The sequence below is a fragment of the Mastigoproctus giganteus genome, chromosome 5 (assembly GCF_048544385.1).
Source record: "Mastigoproctus giganteus isolate SK-2022 chromosome 5, ASM4854438v1, whole genome shotgun sequence".
NCBI lineage: Eukaryota > Metazoa > Arthropoda > Arachnida > Uropygi > Thelyphonidae > Mastigoproctus > Mastigoproctus giganteus.
Window position 1 is genome coordinate 2,014,857 of NC_143579.1, and position 19,360 is coordinate 2,034,216.

Sequence of the window (19,360 nt, forward strand, 5' to 3'; positions counted from 1 at the left end):
TTTTCGTTAATAATTAATCTATTGAGGATTATTACCACCTTCATGACGACCGGGCTAGCTGGGTGGGTAAAGTGCCTGCCTGGCAACCCAAAGGTCATGGGTTCGATTCCCGCCTCGGGCTTGGATATCACGATGGTGTCGTACTATTTGGTTGGATCTCATGGTCATGATACAAGAAGGAAGCAGGAAAAACTGGTTCCTTCGTGTATTGATCAAATCATACTATAAAAAAAAAAAAAAAAAAAAAAAAAAACCTTCTTGATTTTAATTGACAACTGTGAAATGGAATGTACATTGCTTTCTTACATACATATATTTTTTAAAGGGTTTAATTAATTTCATTGTTTTAATTTTTAAAAATTTAAATTGAACCACAACTTCAGTAGTGTTTTAGTATAAGTCTCTCATTCTTATTAATTATGTGTCTCCTATAATCTTATCACGTCCAAGTGGATTCATCAACAGGTGAGTGGTGAAAATTAAGCGGTGCTACTTTAATATATAACTTTAGTTATTAAAATTTAAAACCAGTGCAGGACTTTATGACCACCCTGTATAATGGTAAGCAGTCATGACAAGTTGAAATTTTTCTTTTTGTAAGTACAACTCTTTACTATTCTAAATGTGATTACCTTGTACTGTTACATAAACATACAATGAAAAATGTCCTTTTTTTTAATGATATGCACAATATTTTAAAAAAGCTAATAAATAATAAACTAATACTAATAGTTTATTATTTATCTTAATATTCTCTAATATTAAAAATGAAGACAATAAAAGGGCACAGAGAGATTCCTTTATATTGCAAAAAAAAAAAATAATAATAATAAAGCTGCAATTCAATAATTGAATACAAGTTTTCATTCAGTAGTATGTGATAAAAGTTTTCTTCTTAAGTATATATATCACAGGCAGAACTAAGGCACTAATCTTGCTATTGTGACTGTAAAACAGGTTATGATAGCAATCCAATGGAACACTTCATGGGCAAACCAGTGTACAGCACAATGGATATAAGTTTCATTCTTTGCCAGGCAACATACACATATTCCATAGTACATACATTATAAGTTGACTCAAATCCATTAAAGCTCTTATCTTTTTGTACAACAGCAGATTTTAACAAATGATTCATAAACAGCATACTTCAACATATGATTCATAATTCTTCAAAGAAGGCCACTCTGGCTTTGGTAGACCCCGACTTTGTCTATAAAAAATAAAATAAATTTTTACTGTAGTTCTATTTTCAAAAACAATGCACTTTATGAACAAATATCTTACAAATAATGTTATAATAATATAAAATATAATTGTCAAAAATCAGAATACTTTTATGTAATGCTACAACTTTCTCATTTCATTTTAAAAATCTTATCTAGGCATAGGTTGATGTTTCTTACAATACATTCCCTAAAACATAGTAACACAATATAATACAATTAATTTATTTCTAAATGAAAAATTATAAAATATCTCAATTGTTACTCATTCCAGAACATGTATAGAATAAGATTAAAAAAAAAAAAAAAATTCTGCAACCCCTTTCTTTCCTCTCATTCAATTTAAGAATGAGTATTATGTTCTAGTTCTTTTGATGCAGTCTCCTAATGGAGGTTGGCGATCACCACGCTGTAGTTCTCTCTATCTTGGGTGAGATGAAATACTAGCCATGGTGATTATTCTTGGGAAGCATAGTGCAGTAGTTTCTCTTTACTTTCTGCAAATTATGTTCGAGTAAGAGCCCTTATTAATTTCTCACTGCTTAGCTCTTTTTCATTCTACAGTTAACACAATGTGAAATTAAATTTCACGTTGTTAACTGTATTAAGTATCATTAAGTTTCAGCGTCTAAAACGCTGATGGAACTGATATTCGGGTGACCTCAAGTAAAGTGGACCCAATTTCGGCGAAGTCCGGATAGTCTGTGACAGCCAAATCCTCTGCTTGCACGTTCACGATGGTGGGACTGTTAGTAATCCTGGGTATAACCTCCATGCACAAGTACATGGTGGGTGACCACCCAGGTGAGAACCAACGTAAGCAGGGGTCAAGGTGTGGCACCCACACCACATGGAGGAATGCCGCCCCTCTATGTTACCAGGCAGTACTAGGTGGTAGATGACTCATCAACCGGTGCAATACCACCACTTTGCTTATTGGAGGTTTGAAGTGGTGGAACCCATGTTTAGTCTCTAGAGCTAAGTTCCGTTCAACCCTTTCCTATCTCTTCCATCATGCAGTACGATTGATGACTTTTGAGGTTATGATGAACATCATGGCGAGATCCAATATTCCTTACACTTCGAGGGTACAACTCTAAAACGGTGTTCGCAGGCCGGTTGCTAGTTAGTACACCAGACCGAACCTATTGGAAACTCTCTAGGAGGCTTCCGAATCAGCTAGTGTATAATTATTATTATTATTAAAATCCGTTTATTAAAAAATAGCAAGTGTTTGCTTTCACCCCTTATACACAGCCGACCGGCTAGAAGGGTGTACAAAATGCAAGAATTGCAATTATATACAATATAAGAAGGGTGTACAAAAAGCAAAAATTACAATTATTTACAGTATTTACAATATAAGAAGAGTGTACAAAAATGCACGAATACAATTATTTACAATATTTACACAAGTGCGTATATTTACAATATTGTTTACAAGTTCACTCATTGTCAAGATTATAGTTGAAGTAAGCAGTGCGCTTCTGAGATGCTCTTCACTCTGTACTGCTTGCTTTCGGAGTATTTCACAGGGTCTATTGTCAATGTTGAAAAGGTTCACTGCGTTGTTTGGGAAGAAGTTCTTCAGACAGCACAGGTTGGATAGTTTAGAATGCAAAGGTAAGTACTGCGTCCAGCACGTGGAGTAGAGATAAGTCCTCGAAGACTGGGGGCGTCAATCACACCGGTAAGCATCTGAGAAAGAAGAAGAATATTTCTGGATGCAATGTGAACTCTCCAGGGAGTCATATTTAAGTTGGTATATAACACAGCCCTGGAGAGGTGAAAGCATTGCCTGAGACCCTGTTCATCCATCGCATTACCCAGTACTCGACTGCGAGGAATCTATTTATGTACAACGTCGGGGCAGAAGACCAGATTGGTGATGCATACAATGCGATAGGTTGTAGGCACCGCTGAACGTATCCTCCGACTACATCTACGTTCAGTAACCCCGTCAGCTCTTGTCGAATTGCCCACATCGCCGAGAAAGTCTTAGTTTTCATGGTCGAGAAGTGGGTCTGAAAAGTGAGGCCCTCGTCCTAAGTCAAGCCGAGGTCGGTGTGAGACTTCACTTTCCTTATCTGCACTCCCTTGTGATAGGCTGTGATGTCATTTTTTATTCTCTTTTTTGTAAAGGTAAGTTGAGCTGACTTTGATGCATTTATTTCCAGACCTATCTGCAGTAGATATGCTACAAGGCTGTCAATCAGAACGGAGACTCGCTGATTAGTCAGGTGAGTTTGTTCAGCTTCTTTAGACGTTATGTATAATTTGAGGTCGTCGGCATATGATGAGAAATCAGTATACCTTGCGAGGAAGGGTTCAAGGGCAGCGGCGAACAGTACACAGGATAGGACACCTCCCTGTGGTACTTCTCTCGTTATACTGCACTCCTGTTGGAAGGATTTATAGGTGATGATGAGTTGTCTTGGTGTAAGGATGCGGTTGATGGTTTTTAGCAGGCTTCCAGTAATGCCAAAGTACTTTTCCAGAATGTTGATGAGAGCGGGAATTGAGAGCTTATCATAAGCAGATGAAATATCCAGGAAGATGACGTCTAGCTGAGATTTACTGTTGAGAGCAGTTTGAATTTTAAATAGGGTATCCAGTAGGTTTGTATATGTAGATCTTTTGGGGATCACGATGTGCAGATGTTTCGGTCTATGAGAGAAGCATTGGGCGATCAGTGCTGATAATCTTGCTCCCTCTACTCTGCCAGATAGTGACTGGAGGGAGTATGAGTAGTGTGTATGCAGGGAGCATTGTCGAGGCCACGTTATGTCAAGGATCTGGGTATATTCTTACCCTATGTATGCCATATCCAAAAATTTCATTACTTCATACAGCAACAGCCACCCAATTTTTTTCTTACTATTGAATACACCGTGAATTGTCAAACTAATAGAGCAAGCTTATCTGCGAAAACACCTAAACCTCCCAAGCACTTCCTAATTCATTTCACAAATATACGTGGTCTCAGTTCTAATCTCAACGATGTCCATTTCCACTTGCAGTCTGCCAAATCCCATGCACTTTTTCTGATAGAATCTCAGTTATCAGTTGATTCAACTACTGCTCATCTCAGATGCCCAAATTTGAGGCAAAAGGTGGCCATCTCAGATGCCCACCTTTTGCCTCAAAGGTGGTACTTGTGCATATGTCTGTTCTGATATTCCCTGTCAGAGACTTGGCAATTTGGAATCTCCACTCTTTGATCTTCTGTGGCTTAAAATCTCTCTACCTCATTGTGTCAACTTCATCTGTTGTCTCTACTGTTCTCCCAACTCCACTAATCACTTGGAGCTCTTTGACTTCCTCTCCTTGCAACTTGACTTTCTCAAGTCCAACTTTCCTAACAGTGAGGTAATTTTCCTTGGTGATTTTAATGTTCACAACTCCAGCTGGCTTCCGTTTTCAAGGCACACCGGCCCAGCTGGTCGAGATGCTGAGGCTTTTGCAATTACTAATGACCTTGCACAGATTGTTCATTTACCTACTAGAATACTGGACAATCCTAATCATACAGCCAACACGCTTGATCTTTTTCTCACAAACAACCCTTCTAAGCACATGGTTGAAATGAGAGGTCCTTTAGGCACTTAAGATCACAACTTGATGATTATCTCTTATCCAATTGAGCCTTTATCTTATCTCGTGCTATTCCCAAATCTCGTGTTGTTTGGCATTACAAGAATGCAAAATGGAATTACCTGCGAGATTTCTTTTCTTCTTTTCCTTGGTCAGATTACTGTTTCAAAACTTCTGATGTAAACGTTTGTCAGACCGTGTCAGTGAAATTATTCTTGCAGGAATGGAATCCTTTATCTCAAACTCCACTTTAAACTCTCGTCCTTTATCTAAACCTTGATTTTCCAATAAATGTGCTAAGGCTGTTCAAGAGAAGAATGTTGCATATCGTAATTGTCTTGTTTCTAATTCTTCAGTTTCATTTTCTGCCTACACCAAAGCTCACAACAATTGTAAAGCAGTTATTAATCAGTCCAAACTAGAGTTTGAACAGGTTAAGAGTAGAAAACTTGCTTCTTGCCCTAATGGTAGCCGAGCATTCTGGTTGCTTGCCAATGCTATTGGCTGCAACTTTTGCCCATCTCTGCGCCCACCTCTATCCAAATCAGACGGCTCTGTTGTCAGTTCAGCCAAGGACAAAGCTGACCTGCTAGCATCCCTTTTTTCTTCTAACTCATGTATTAATTGGTCTTGGTAAAACACCTCCCACCATTCCCAACATTCTCCAATCAATGACTCCTGTTGCCTTTCGCCAAAAGGATGTCAGAAGGATTTTGATGAATCTTGATGCTAAGAAAGCTCCAGGTCCCGATGGTATTTCTCTACTTGTTCTCAAAACCTGTGCTCCTGAACTTATTCCTATTCTTTGCTGCCTTTTTTTACTTTCGTATTCCAAAGGTGTTTTTCCCTCTGCTTGGAAATTTGCGCATATCCAGCCAGTTCCTAAAAAGAGTGACAAATCCCTTCCATCCAATTATCGTCCCATTGCAATTACTTCTACTCTTTCTATAGTAATGGAGAAATCAATTAACCGCCAACTCTTAAACTACCTAAAAACCTTCCATCTGATCAACGATCGCCAGTATGGATTCTGTCAGTGTCGATCCACTGGTGATATTCTGGCTTATGTTACCCATTTATGGACTAATTCAATGGAAAGGTTCAGTGAAACACAAGTAGTTGCTCTTGACATCTCAGAGGCTTTCGATTGGGTTTGGCATAAAGGTCTTCTAAATAAGCTTCCATCTTATGGTTTGCCAACTGTTTTTAGTAATTGGTTATCCAGTTTTCTCTCTGATCGCTCACTGAGGGTGATGGTAAATGGTTCTCTGCCTTCTAACTTCTCCACTAATGCCAGTGTCTCCCAAGGTTCATTTCTTTCCCCCACTCTTTTCCTCTTGTATATTATTGACCTTCTTTCATTGATTGGAAATCCTATCCATAGTTTTGCTGATGATAGCACATTGGATTCTACTTTCCATTTTGAGAAACATTGCCCTGCTCAATGAGCTTCAACTTCTCGAAAATCTGCTATCAATTCCTTAAATGCTGATCTCCAGGTATTTCTCCAGTGGGGCAAAGACAACTTATTTGATTTCAACCCTTCTAAAACTATCTTGTCTTATATCTCGCAAAAAGGATTCTTTTGCTCCTATGCTTATCTTTAGTTACACTCCGATTTCTAGGCAAAATGATATCTCTCTTTTGGGGATTACCCTGACTTCTAATCTCTCTTGGCACAAGCACGTTACAAATATTTTTTCCTCTGCATCTAAAAAACTGGTTTTCTCTTTCGCTCTCGACGTTACTTTTCTTCCAAACAGCTGCTCACTCTGTATAAATCGCAAATCCTCCCTGCCATGGAATATTGTTCCCACATCTGGGGTGGGGCCCACAAATTTTCTCTCAGGCTTCTTGATTCCATTCCGAAGAGGGCAGTTAGGTTAATTAATCATTCATCTCTAACAGAGTCTCTCCATTCACTGTCTCATAGACGTACTGTTTCAGCCAGCTGCATGCCTCTTCTACAGATACTTCCATGGGCACTGTTCTTCTGAATTGGCTTCTATAATTCCAGCTCTCTCTTTCAAAACAATCCGAACACCTGGCGCCACCAGCCAACATCCATTTATTGTCCAACTTCAAACTGACAGGACCAACTTTTCATCTTCCTCTTTTATTCATTCAACTGTTGTTTTTTGGAACAACCTTCCTTCATACGTATTTCATGAAAAATACAGTCTACAGAAGTTCAAGTCCAATGTCAACAAATATCTTCTTTCGTCTTCTCAACCTCCAACCCAAGAAGGGTACTAAGTACTATAGGTTCTAATACCTCTCTTGTTTGGGGTTTACATAAAAAAAAAAAAAAAAAATTGGTCTGGCAGAAGGTACAAGAAGTAGGTCCAATGTGTAATTTAATATATTTAATTAAGAAAATATATCAAGCATCTAAAAAATCACAAATGTTAAATCCCTTGAATTAAGTCAGATAATCTTTGCTATTCCAAGTTAACTGTAAATTTCTCACTACAAAAATCATGTGCATATGTGGCCACATTTCTTTTGTTGTTTTGGCTAAACTGGTATTCCAACCATGTCAGAAGCAATCATCATCAGCCATTTTCAATCCACTGCAGGATGAAGGCCTCTCCAGCAACTTTCCAGTTCCTTCTGTTTTGAGCACTGGCCATCCATTTACTACAAACAAACTCATGAATTTCATCTATCCATCTCCGCCTTTGTCTTCCAGGATTTCTTCTAGCTCCTCTTGTGTACCATTCTGTTATTTTTTTAGTCCATCTGTTATCATGTCTTCGAGCTATGTGTCCTGCCCAAGACCATTTTAATTCTTTAGTTTTGATAAGAATGTCCATTAATTGAGTTTGCTGCCTAATCCATGTGTTTCTCTTCTTATCTAAAAGTCTGATTCCCAATATAATTCGTTCCATTCTTCGCTGTGTAGTTCTCGGCTTCTCTTCCATTCTTTTGGTGAGTGCCCAAGTTTCACTTCCAAAAGTCATGGTGGGGAGTATACATTGATTCATTATTTTACGTTTCAGACAAACTGCGATATTGCTCTTCAGTATGTGACTATATTTCCTGAATGCTATCCATCCAAAATTTATTCTTCTCTTGACTTTCAGCCATTTATCATTATTACAGCTAATAACTTGTCCCATAAAAGTATATGACTCCACCTTTTCAATTACTGCTCCTTCAATCATTATTTCCCTTTCCGTGGCATACCTGTTCATCGTTACTTTTGTTTTAGCCATATTCATCTTTAGTCCAAAATTCTTACTAACCTTGCATAACTGATTAAGATTTTCCTCTAATTCTTTGGGATCGTGGCTTATGACCACAATGTCATCTGCAAATCGTAAATGGTTTAGGTACTCTCCGTTCACATCGACTCCTTTCTGCGACCAGTCTAATCATCTGAAGGCTTCCTCACGGGCAGCAGTAAACAGCTTCGGAGATATTGTGTCTCCTTGTCGAACTCCTTTCTCGATTTTAAATTTCCTACTGTCTTTGTCTAGTCTAATAAAGGAGGTAGCACTCTCATATATTTTCTTCAAAATCATAATATGTGGGGTATCTATGCCTTTTGTTTCTAGTGCCCGAAACATTGCCTTACGCTGTATGGAGTCAAATGCCTTTTCATAATCCACAAATGCCAGGCATAATGGTGGTTTATATTCATTTGCTTTCTCCATTAGCTGTGATATTACGTGAAGGTGATCCCTAGTTGAGAATCCCGTCCTAAAGCCAGCTTGCTCTTTCGGTTGATTCTCATCAAGTATTCTTTCTAATCTGTTAGTAATGACCCTTGTGAACAATTTGTAGATGTGGATTTTAGTGTTTTGCACCAACCTTACGTAAAAATAAAAACACAAAGGAAACTGGACTTTTAATAACTGTGTTTATAATAAATTATAATAACCTGTATTTACAATAAATTTAACTTTACGATAAACTATACATATAAAATATTAAAATCTGCTACATTAAGAACAATAAAATGCATTAAAATATACTAAGTTAAAAGCGATAAAAAACCATAGCTTTCAAAGGCTCCAGCCTTCTTCTTCAGCCGTATTTTCTTCTTCTGCAGTACATCTTTAAATATCAGCAGGTTCATGGTACTCATCACGTGTTTCATGCTCACGCGTTCCGTTCTCTTGCGTTGTGGAACCGGAAGTGGCTCGAGCGGGAGTCATACGGAACCGTTCATCCCTTCTGAGGATAGTGGCCTCAAAGAGGGGATGAATCCGCGTACCTCTATCTCTATTAATGTTGATTGTAGAACAGATCCGCAAACTCTCGAGCCACTTACGGTCCCAGAACTTATGCGCCCGATCGGTGATGATAGCATCGTCCGGGGAGATCTGGTGCTGCTTCTCCCAAAAATGTTCGGCCACGGCGGATTTGCCATATTCCGCATTTCTTATTGCCTTAGTGTGTTCCCCCAGACGATCTTTGAGACGGTGTTTTGTTTCCCCTACATAACATTCCCCACAATCCGGGCATCTAATGCTATATACGACCCCACTTGTGTTCTCTTTTTGAATGGGGTCCTTAACCTGAGACACGATTGTGTGCAGCCTCCGCCCCGGAAGCTGCATACAACGTGTCTGGTACTTTCTTAGTATTCTAGCTATATGATCAGTCAAACCCGGATAATAGGGAATGTATGCAGTGGATGTTGGTGTAAAAGACTCGCCTCTCCTCTGATTTCCTTTAACATATTTATCTATAATCCTCTGGGGGTAACCACATTTTGCAAGATCCGCCGTGACCCGTTCATACTCGAACTTCCTATCATCGGAGGTACTGCAATGTGATTTTGCTCTATCAACTAATGTTCTTATCACACTGTTCCTATGATGGTTGGTCTGAGCTGAACTGTAGTGCGAATACTGCCCTTTACACATGGATTTCCTGTATACCTTAGTCTTTAACTGTCGGTCTTCCCTACAGACCAACACATCTAGGAACGGCAAAACTCCTCCTTCCTCTGCCTCCTATCAACCTCCACAACAAGGGATGGAAGTCTGTTCCACCAACCAACCACCTGCTGGCTAAAGGCAAATTTCCGCACGTCTATCCTACATCTGTCTTTCCTCAATTTGAATTTATGCCCTCTCAGGTGATTATTCTGAGTTAGAGGAAGAATCCCATCAGCATTGAGCATGCTCAAACCATTCAAGGCTTTATACACCTCTATCAGATCACCTCGCTGGTGCCTAGTCTCCAGACGCTGTAATTTGCAAAACTTAAGCCTTTCTTTGTAAGAGCACCCCTTTGTTCCATTCACTAATCTTGTTGCCCTTCTCTGTACTCGTTCCAGCAGCTCTTCATCCTTCTTGAAATGAGGCCTCCAGACCTGTATACAGTACTCTAGGTGTGGTCTGACCATTGCCTTATACAAGGGAATAATCACCTCCTTATCCCTGCTGGAAAAATTCCCGTATTTCATTGACAATATACCATGAGCTACTCTTGCAGCCCATCTGCACTGCTCAGAGAACTTCATATCTGCTGGCACAACCACCCCCAGGTCCCTTTCATTCTCTACCACTGTCAGTGTAGTACCACAGAGTTGATACATTGCTCTGAGGTTGCTGTTTCCGATATGTAGCACTTTACATTTGTCAATGTTAAACTTCATTTGCCACCTCTCAGCCCATCTGCTCAACCTTTCCAGATCCTGTTGCAGCAACATAGTGTCAGTAGTGTCCTTGACAACCTTGCCAACCTTCGTATTGTCTGCAAACTTGGACATTAAGCTTGATATACCATCATCAATATCATTTATAAATACAGAGAACAATAAAGAACCAAATACTGAACCCTGAGGGACTCCACTAATAACATTAGTCCACGATGAGCAGTGTCCATTGACAGTGTGGCATTGGAGGCAATTTGTCTCCAATGCCACACTGTTCCAATTTGTGCAGCAGTCTTCCGTGTGCAACAGTATCAAAAGCCTTTCTAAGATCCAAGTATATAATATCAAAGTTATTCCCTGCATCCAGTTCTTTTGTGACTGCATCATAGTATCCAAGCAAATTGGTCAGGCAAGACTTCCCCTTAACAAAACCATGCTGTGTCCGAACTATAACTGAAGTCTTGTCTAGATGATCCTGCAGTGCTTCTTTAACGCCTCCATTAATTTTCCAGGAACAGAAGTTAAGCTCACAGGTCTATAATTACTTGTGTCAGCCTTTGATCCTCCGTTGTGAATTGGGGTCACATTTGCACTTCTCCAGTCCATGGGTACCTCCCCTGAGTCCAAGGAAGCTCTCATAATTATGGCTAAGGGTTTGCTTACTTCCTTTGCAGCCTCCTTTAATATAACTGGATAGATCCCATCCACCCCAGGTGCCTTTCTTGTGTTTATCTTCAACAATTTCTCCTCCACTTTACTCTCAGTTATTACAAGATTCTCTAGCTTACTGCCAGAGTTTAATACACCTCTGGCATTCCCCTCGCTGAATAACTCCTCATGTGTGAATGTCGATGCAAAATATTCATTTAGTTTGTTAGCTACCTGAGCAGGGTCATCAACAGTTGACTCATCAATATCAAGTGGACCAATCTGATTCATCCCCTTCCTTCTAGAGTTTACATAAGTAAAGAACTCTTTGCTGTTTTTCTTCGCATCCCTTGCCAAGGATCTCTCGTAATCTGCCTTCGCCTGCCTAACCTCCTTTGTAACTTGGTTACAGATCAACTTGTATCTATCATAGGCTTCTGCGTCACGTGTCAGTTTGTATGTATCCCATGCATTTTTCTTCTCTGCAAATGCCTCATTAGTTCATCTGACATCCATTTAGGCCTAAACCTTGAACAATATTTCTTAGTTGGTATGTAAAGCCTAGTAGCTTGCATGCTTCTAGGCTTTACAATATTTCTTAGTTGGTATGTAAAGCCTAGTAGCTTGCATGCTTCCCATTTTGAATTTGCTGTTGGTAACATCATCAGTTGATCCCACTGTATAGAATTTAAATACTGTCTCAGTCCATCGTAGTTCCCTTTACGAAAGCAATACCCCTTCCCTTTACCCCTAATGGTAGTTACCTCTTTCAGTAACTCCCACTTCAGAACACTGTGATCACTGCCACCTAGTGGTTCATTTATCTGCAGATTCTTAATGCGTGAAGAATCACTACTGATAATCAAATCAAGAGTATTACTACCTCTAGTTGCCTCCCAAACATGCTGATGTAGAAAACAATCATCCAATAAATCCACAAAAGCCTTGCTAGTGTGTGAGTGACCAGCCCCCAAATTCCAGTCAATATCTGGGAAATTAAAATCCCCCACTATAAGACCCTCTGATTTACTGGCCCACTCTATTTCCCTGTACAGTTTCTTATTATACTCATCAGAGTCATTAGGCCTATAGCACACTCCTACTCTCAATTTTGATCACCCAATGCTTATGTCACACCAAACTGACTCAACACTGCACTGTCCAGCGATGTCGACTGGCTTCACTTCCTTGGTTTTTATATGTTTCTTAAGTAATAGCATAACCCCTCCTCCCTTCCGATCCTGTCTATCCTTTCTGTAGACATTGTACTCCCCAAATTCCAGTTCTGCATTCCTTATATCTGTGTGACACCACGTCTCTGAAATCCCAACAATATCTGCCTTTGATGTTTTGAGCAATACCTCAAATTCATCAAATTTATTTACTAAACTCCTAGCCTTGGTGTACACGCAAGTATACATGCACCTGCTCTTCCTCTTAGCCACCCTAATACAACCCATGTGTTTACTTGTACCCCCATGATTCCCAGCAGTCTCTGTAATATCCTGCATCTTATTTTCCAGGCAGCTGCTCATTCCAATAGAAGCAGTGAAAGAATCTATTTCACCTCTGCCCCTTTCTATTTAAGTGTATCCCATCCCTGTAGAAGCAATCTCTCCTGTTAACGAGTACAGTCCAGGCTGAAAAAAATTCTACCCCTTGAGCCCTGTACAATCTTTCCAGGGCCGAATTGATCGACAGGGCTCTCATCATATACTCCCTCCTATCGTGTCTGGGCAGAATTTCAGACACTTTCAAATTCAACCCTAATTCACGGTTTTTTTCATCAGTGACCTGTACTTGTTAAGTAATTCCGCCGGTGTCCTACTCTTAATATCATTAGTGCCAACGTGTACAACTATATCACCTTTTGTGTCCTTAAAAGATGATATCCGCTCTACAACGTCATCAACCTTTGCCCCTGGCAGACATACCCTGGTCCTGTTCCACCTATCCTTTTTACAAAGCATGTTTCCCGTTTCCCTGACAATAGAGTCACCAACAACTACTAGTTCCTTTGGGACCAGCGCATTCTGTCTTGGGGGTTGCCACTGTGTTGTGCAATGACCAAGTGCAAGCTCTGGCATTGGTGTGGGTAGCTGAGAGCTTGATGGGCCCCTCACTTGTAATCCTTCGAGGGCATCCACCCTGTCCTTCAAGCTCTCATATAGGCCCATAACAACGTTGAGTTGTCGCCTGATTTCCTTACACTCCTTGCATCGCGCACATACAAAGACATCCCCCATGGCAGTATCATGTCCCATACCTGACGGCTCCGCAAACATCAAGCAAATAGTGCATCTTAAAAGGCTGTGATTCAGAGGGCAACTATCCCCCTCAGTTGTCCCCTGAGCCACAGCATTCCCATTAGCTTGAGTCTTTTGCTTTGCTGCTCTGGTTTGAGTCATGATTTCGATTTACTTTCAATAAAATTCCAATTTCAGTATAAAATTAAATACTAAACTTGTATCTGAACACAGTTATAACGCTATATTTATGTTTCAGTAACGAGTGTTATCCACGAAATCTACGAGTGTTATCTACGAAATATTTATGTTTCAGTAACGAGTGTTATCTACGAAATATTTATGTTTCAGTAACGAGTGTTATCTATGAAATATTTGTTTCAGTAACGAGTGTTATCTACGAAATCCCTTTATATAACTTCCATATCAAGTTATGTATTAATTATTTATTTTTACTAATTATTTATGTGACGTAACCTAAGTGGTTATATGTATAGTTAAAAGTACAATTTAATTGCCAATGAAGTTCGACAAGATTAATAGATTTTACTGATTAATTTTCCCGTAACAATGGCGGCTATTTACAAATGGTAAACATGTGGATTTGATACCCTTTCCGATACTAAGTAATACCTACAAAATCTCTATCTAAGTTACTTTAAACTTAAGTACCGTAAATAGGAATATAAAGCTACTCTAGAAAATAAGTTAATATGTCAATTTAAACTAATAAAGCAGAAAATAAATCAGAAAAACCCTTCTCTGTTCCAAGAGCGGCAGAAAGGCATGTCCGCACCGGCAACTCTCGTCCTAAATTCTGAACATTTGTGTGTCCACGTTTAAGGCAGCCCCGCCCGCACAGCATGGCGCCATAGAAACAGCAGGCAAATTTCTTTCCTGAATCCTATTTTTTAATTTCTCGTTTTCCATAGACAGGTCAAGCAAAAACCTCTCCATGGAGTTCCAGATTTTATGGACTTCTATAACCATTTTGGAAGTCACTCTATCTGTGTCTTTTAAAACTTCTAATAAATTATTCTTTAATGAGAAAATCAAGTCCAATGCGGATGTGTCGCCAAACCCATCCAGAACACCTCGATTATTTACGATATTGGAAGAGTCATTTAGCTCAATTCGAGTTGAATGAAAAGGCGGAAACTGCTGTTCTAAAGTTTCCGACATCTTTCGCAAAAGTTCTTTAAAGTCTGTCAAACATTCCAACCCCACGTCTGGGGGCTAAGGTCAAATCATCTATCTGCCATAGATGATGGAGAAGAATACACATTAGACATATTTACCAATGTCCAAACAATACCTGTTTCCCTCTAAGTCCCTTAATATCTTACTTACTGATACTAAGTAATAACCTACAAAATCTCTATCTACGTTAAAACTTAAACTAAGTATCGTAACTAGGAATATAGAGCTACTCTACATGGTGATTCACTACAAGTGCAACAAACTTGCAGCAGCTGTAGGGGGCACAAAGACGAATCGGAATCACATGGCATTGCAGGGTCTGAAATGCCTCCATCATGTGGTAGAGGACGTTGAACGGGACGTCGCGTGAACAGCGATCCTGCTGGAAGTCAGCATTGGAGATGAGCACTGGAGATGAGCAAATGTGATCCCAATTCACAAAGGAGGATCAAAGTGCGGAACAAGTAATTATAGACCTGTGAGTTTAACTTTTGTTCCAGGAAAATTAATGGAGGCACTGGATAAAGAAGCGCTGCAGGATCATCTAGAGAAGACTTCAGTTATAGCTCGGACACAGCATGGTTTTGTCAAGGGAAAGTCTTGCCTGACGAATTTCATTGCATAATATGATGTGGTCACAAAGGAATTGGATGTAGGGAATAACGTTTATATCATATATTTGGATCTTAGAAAGACTTTTGATACTGTTGCACATAGAAGACTGCTGCACAAATTGGAGCACTGTGGCACTGGAGGCAAACTACTGCTATGGATAAAGGGATGGTTGAGTGGGAGAAGATACAGTGGTAATCAATGGACACTGCTTATCGTGGACTAATGTTATTACTGGAGTCCCTGAGGGTGCAGTGTTGTGTCCATTGTTATTTTCTGTATTTATAAATGATATTGATGATGGTATATCAAGCTTAATATCGAAGTTTGCAGACGATACAAAGGTTGGCAGGGTTGTGAAGGACACTAATGACAGTAAGCTGCTGTAACAGGATCTAGAAAAGTAGAGCATACAGGCTGAGAGGTGGCAAATGAAATTTGACATTGACAAATGTAAAGTACTACATATGGGAAGCAGTAACCCCAGAGTGATGTATCAACTCTGTGGTACTACACTGACAGTGGTAGAGAATGAAAAGGACCTGGGGGTAATTGTGCAGGCAGATATGAAGTTTTCTGGGCAGTGCAGATGGTCTGCAAGTATAGTTCATGGCATCTTGTCAACGATATACAGGAATTTTTCTAGAAGGGATAAGCAGGTGATTATCTCCTTGTATAAGGCAATGGTCACCTTGTGTAAGGCACACTTTGCGTACTGTATACAGGTCTGGAGGCCTCATTTTAAGAAGGATGTAGAGCTGTTGGAATGAGTACAGAGAAGGGCAACAGGATTAGTGAATGGAACAAAGGGTGGTTCTTACAAAGAAAGGCTTTTATTTTTCCAATTACAGTGTCTGGAGACTAGGCACCTGCGTGGTGATCTGATTGAGGTGTATAAAGCCTTGAATGGTTTGAGCATGCTCAATGCCGATGGGTTTCTTCCTCTTGCTCAGAATAATCTCCCGAGAGGGCATAAATTCAAACTGAGGAAAGACAGATGTAGGATAGATGTGCAAAAGTTTGACTTCAGCCGGCAGGTAGTTGGTTGGTGGAACAGACTTCCTGTTGTGGAAGTTGATAGCCTAAATAAATTTAAGGCTGAGCTGGACAGGTATTTGGAAAGAACAGAGGGGTGAAATGGGTGCCTGTTTTTTTTTTGGCTGATTCTGCATAAGCTTGCTCTATGCAGAATCAGCATGATAATACATCATCATATACTACTGATGATGTATTATCATGTAATGATGATAATACATCATCATTATTATATGATGCAAGAATATATTCTTGCATCATATACTAATGCTAATTAATACGTACTGTAATATGTACATACTAACTAGTTGACATTTCTGTTCACTGACATTTGTGGATGGGGGTTAAAATTTAAACCAATAAATAGATAAGCAATCAATAACAAAGAATATGGCACACAGAAATTGCAAGTAATATGATATGCGCAAGTGAGATTTGGAGTAACAATTTCCTTTGCTGCCTCCTATTATATTAATAGGAGGCAGCAAAGGAAGTAAGCAAACCCTTAGCCATAATTATGAGAGCTTCCCTGGATTCAGGGGATCAAAGGATGAAACAAATAATTACAGACCTGTTAGTTTAACTTCTCTTCCGGGAGAATTAATGGAGGCACTGATCAAAGAAGCACTGCAGGATCATCTAGACAAGACTTCAGTTATAGTTCAGCCATAGCATGGGTTTGTTAAGGGGGAAGTCTTGTCTGACCAATTTGATTGGATACTATGATGTGGTCACAAAGAAACTAGATGCAAAGAATAATTATGATATCATATACTTGGATCTTAGGAAGGATTTTGATACTGTTGCACATGGAAGGCTGCTGTACAAATTGGAGCAGTATGGCATTGGGTGCAAATTGCTACTATGGATAAAGAGATGGTTGAGTGGGAGAAGACAGAGAGTTGTAATCAATGGATACTGCTTTTCATGGACTAATGTTATTAGTGAAGTCCCCCAGGATTCAGTGTTGGGTCCATTGTTGTTTTCTGTATTTATTAATGATATTGATGAAGGTATACCAGGATTAATATCTGTTTGCAGATGATAATAAAGGTTGGCAGAGTTGTTAATGATGCTAATGACAGTATGCTACAGCAACAGGATCTAGAAAAGTTGAGCAGATGGGCTGAAAGGTTACAACTGAAGTTTAACCTTGACAAATGTAAAGTAATACATATGGGTAGCAGTAATCCTAGAGTAATGTATTACACTCAGGGTGGTAGAGAATGAAAAGGACTCGTGGGGGGGTAATTTTGTAGTCAGATATAAAGTTTTATGAGCAGTAAAGACAGTCTGCAAGAGTAGCTCATGTTGTCTTGTCAATGATATACAGGAATTTTTCTAGCAGGGATAAAGAGATGATAATCCCCTTGTATAATCATCACACCTTAAGTACTGAATACAATGAGGTCTGGAGATCTCATTTTAAGAAGGATGTAGAGCTGCTGAAATCAGTACAGAGAAGGGCAATACGATTTGTAAATGGAAAAACAAAGGGTTTCTCTTATGAAGAAAGGCTTAAGTTTTGCAAATTTTAAAGTGTCTGGAGACTAGGCACCTGCGAGGTGATCTGACTGAAGTGTGTAAGTGGTTTGAGTGGTTTGAGCAAGCTCAATTCTGATAGGAATCTTCCTCTTGCCCAGATTAATCACCTGAGGGAACACAAATTCAAATTGAGAAAAGACAGTTATAGAATAGATGAGCGAATATTTGCCTTTAGCCAGCAGGTGGTTGATTTCTGGAACAAACTTCCATCTGTCATTATAAAGTGGACAGCTTAAATAAATTTAAGGCAGAACTGGACAAACATTTGGAGTGAATGGACGGGTGAATTTTTTTTTTTTTTTTTTGGTTGATGCTGTATAAGCTTGCTTTCTGGCATCATATACCTCTACACATGCTAATTACTGGAATTCCTTTAAGTATCACAATTCACCATTATTTTCATATAGGTTTAATAGATGAAAGTTCACAACAATTGAGGATTACACTACAACTGTTTCAAGATTACTGATGTGTTCTCTTTATATGTCTTTTAATTTACTAAGGTGAATGACAACTGAACTTTGTGCAAGTATTACAATTCCCTCTCTCACATCATGGCCAATGCCAATCAAATTTGTTACAAAGAATTATTTAATCAAAGAAAGGTGAATATTTTATAGTTATAAAAGTAATGTATAAGCAATGTTGGCTGAACTAAGATATGATAAGATTTGATTAATCAAAGAAAGTAATACAGGTTTTTTTTTTTTATTTTTTTATTTATGGAGTTATCAGCTTCCAAATAAGCACAAGAGGTATTGGATCCTATAGTACTTAGTACCATGCATGGGTTGAAGGTGGAAAAAATGAAAGAAGCTTTATTGGTACCATTTAAAACAGTAGAGAAAAATCAGATAAAGATTATTTATCTTGACACCATTAAAATTTGCACAAAACTATCACAGTGTTCTGCAACCGTTTGCCTTTTGGAAAGAAGGAAATTTCATAATTTTTATCTGAAGAAAGTAAAGGGAAAGAAACTTGTTAAAATTTCAAGAGAATTTTTTTTATTCAAGCCTTTTGCATTGAAATTAAATTTCAGTGACAATGTCCAGATTTTATATTAAGATATAAAAATAGGATTGTTTACCAGGACAGTATGCTTTCCTATGTCAGCAAATCTCAGATCTTCTGGTTTTTGATTGTTTATTAGACACATGCCTGCCCTAAGATTACTGATTGTTGTTTTGTTTTTGTTGTTATTTGGTTTTTAGGAGCATTAGCTACTAAGGCCATATGCGGTGGTCATTCCCTTTACCTTTCCGCATCCTCCGTATTTGGTGGTGACGGGCTCGAACCCCGGTCTACTCAAAAAGCATGTGCTACGCACTGCTGCTCCTTCCCACCTGGCTACGGAGGCGCCGAAGATTACTGATTACCATTTCTTCAAAGAAAATGTTGGAGAATTTGCACTCTTCAGAAATGCTGTACCAAACTTTCGTTTACATGGCCCTAAAGTCTAGACAGCTGTCAAGAGCATTTTCTAAGTTTCATCAGAAAGAGAAGATCAGAGCTATGGTTTTGTTTTTTTTCATTTGGCAAAAAAAAAAACTTTCATACTCCACTCCATTCAGCATTGCTATCAGGAACTGTTAAAATGCCAAGCATGACTTGAGATAATCTGTTATATTTCAAGTTTC

At 39.0% G+C, this 19,360-nt stretch overlaps 1 protein-coding gene across 2 annotated transcripts in view; it reads right to left on the reverse strand.

Annotated features, from left to right (window-relative positions):
* Positions 1–892: 892 nt before the first annotated feature.
* Mer (ezrin/radixin/moesin family protein merlin) overlaps positions 893–19,360 on the reverse strand; it is a 514,590-nt gene continuing 496,122 nt past the window's right edge. For both annotated transcript variants that reach the window (XM_090373044.1, XM_090373043.1), the window contains one exon: positions 893–1,213. In XM_090373044.1, the coding sequence (XP_090229170.1) occupies positions 1,163–1,213 (51 nt within the window). In that variant the 3' untranslated portion in view covers positions 893–1,162. The remainder of the gene's footprint in view (positions 1,214–19,360) is intronic.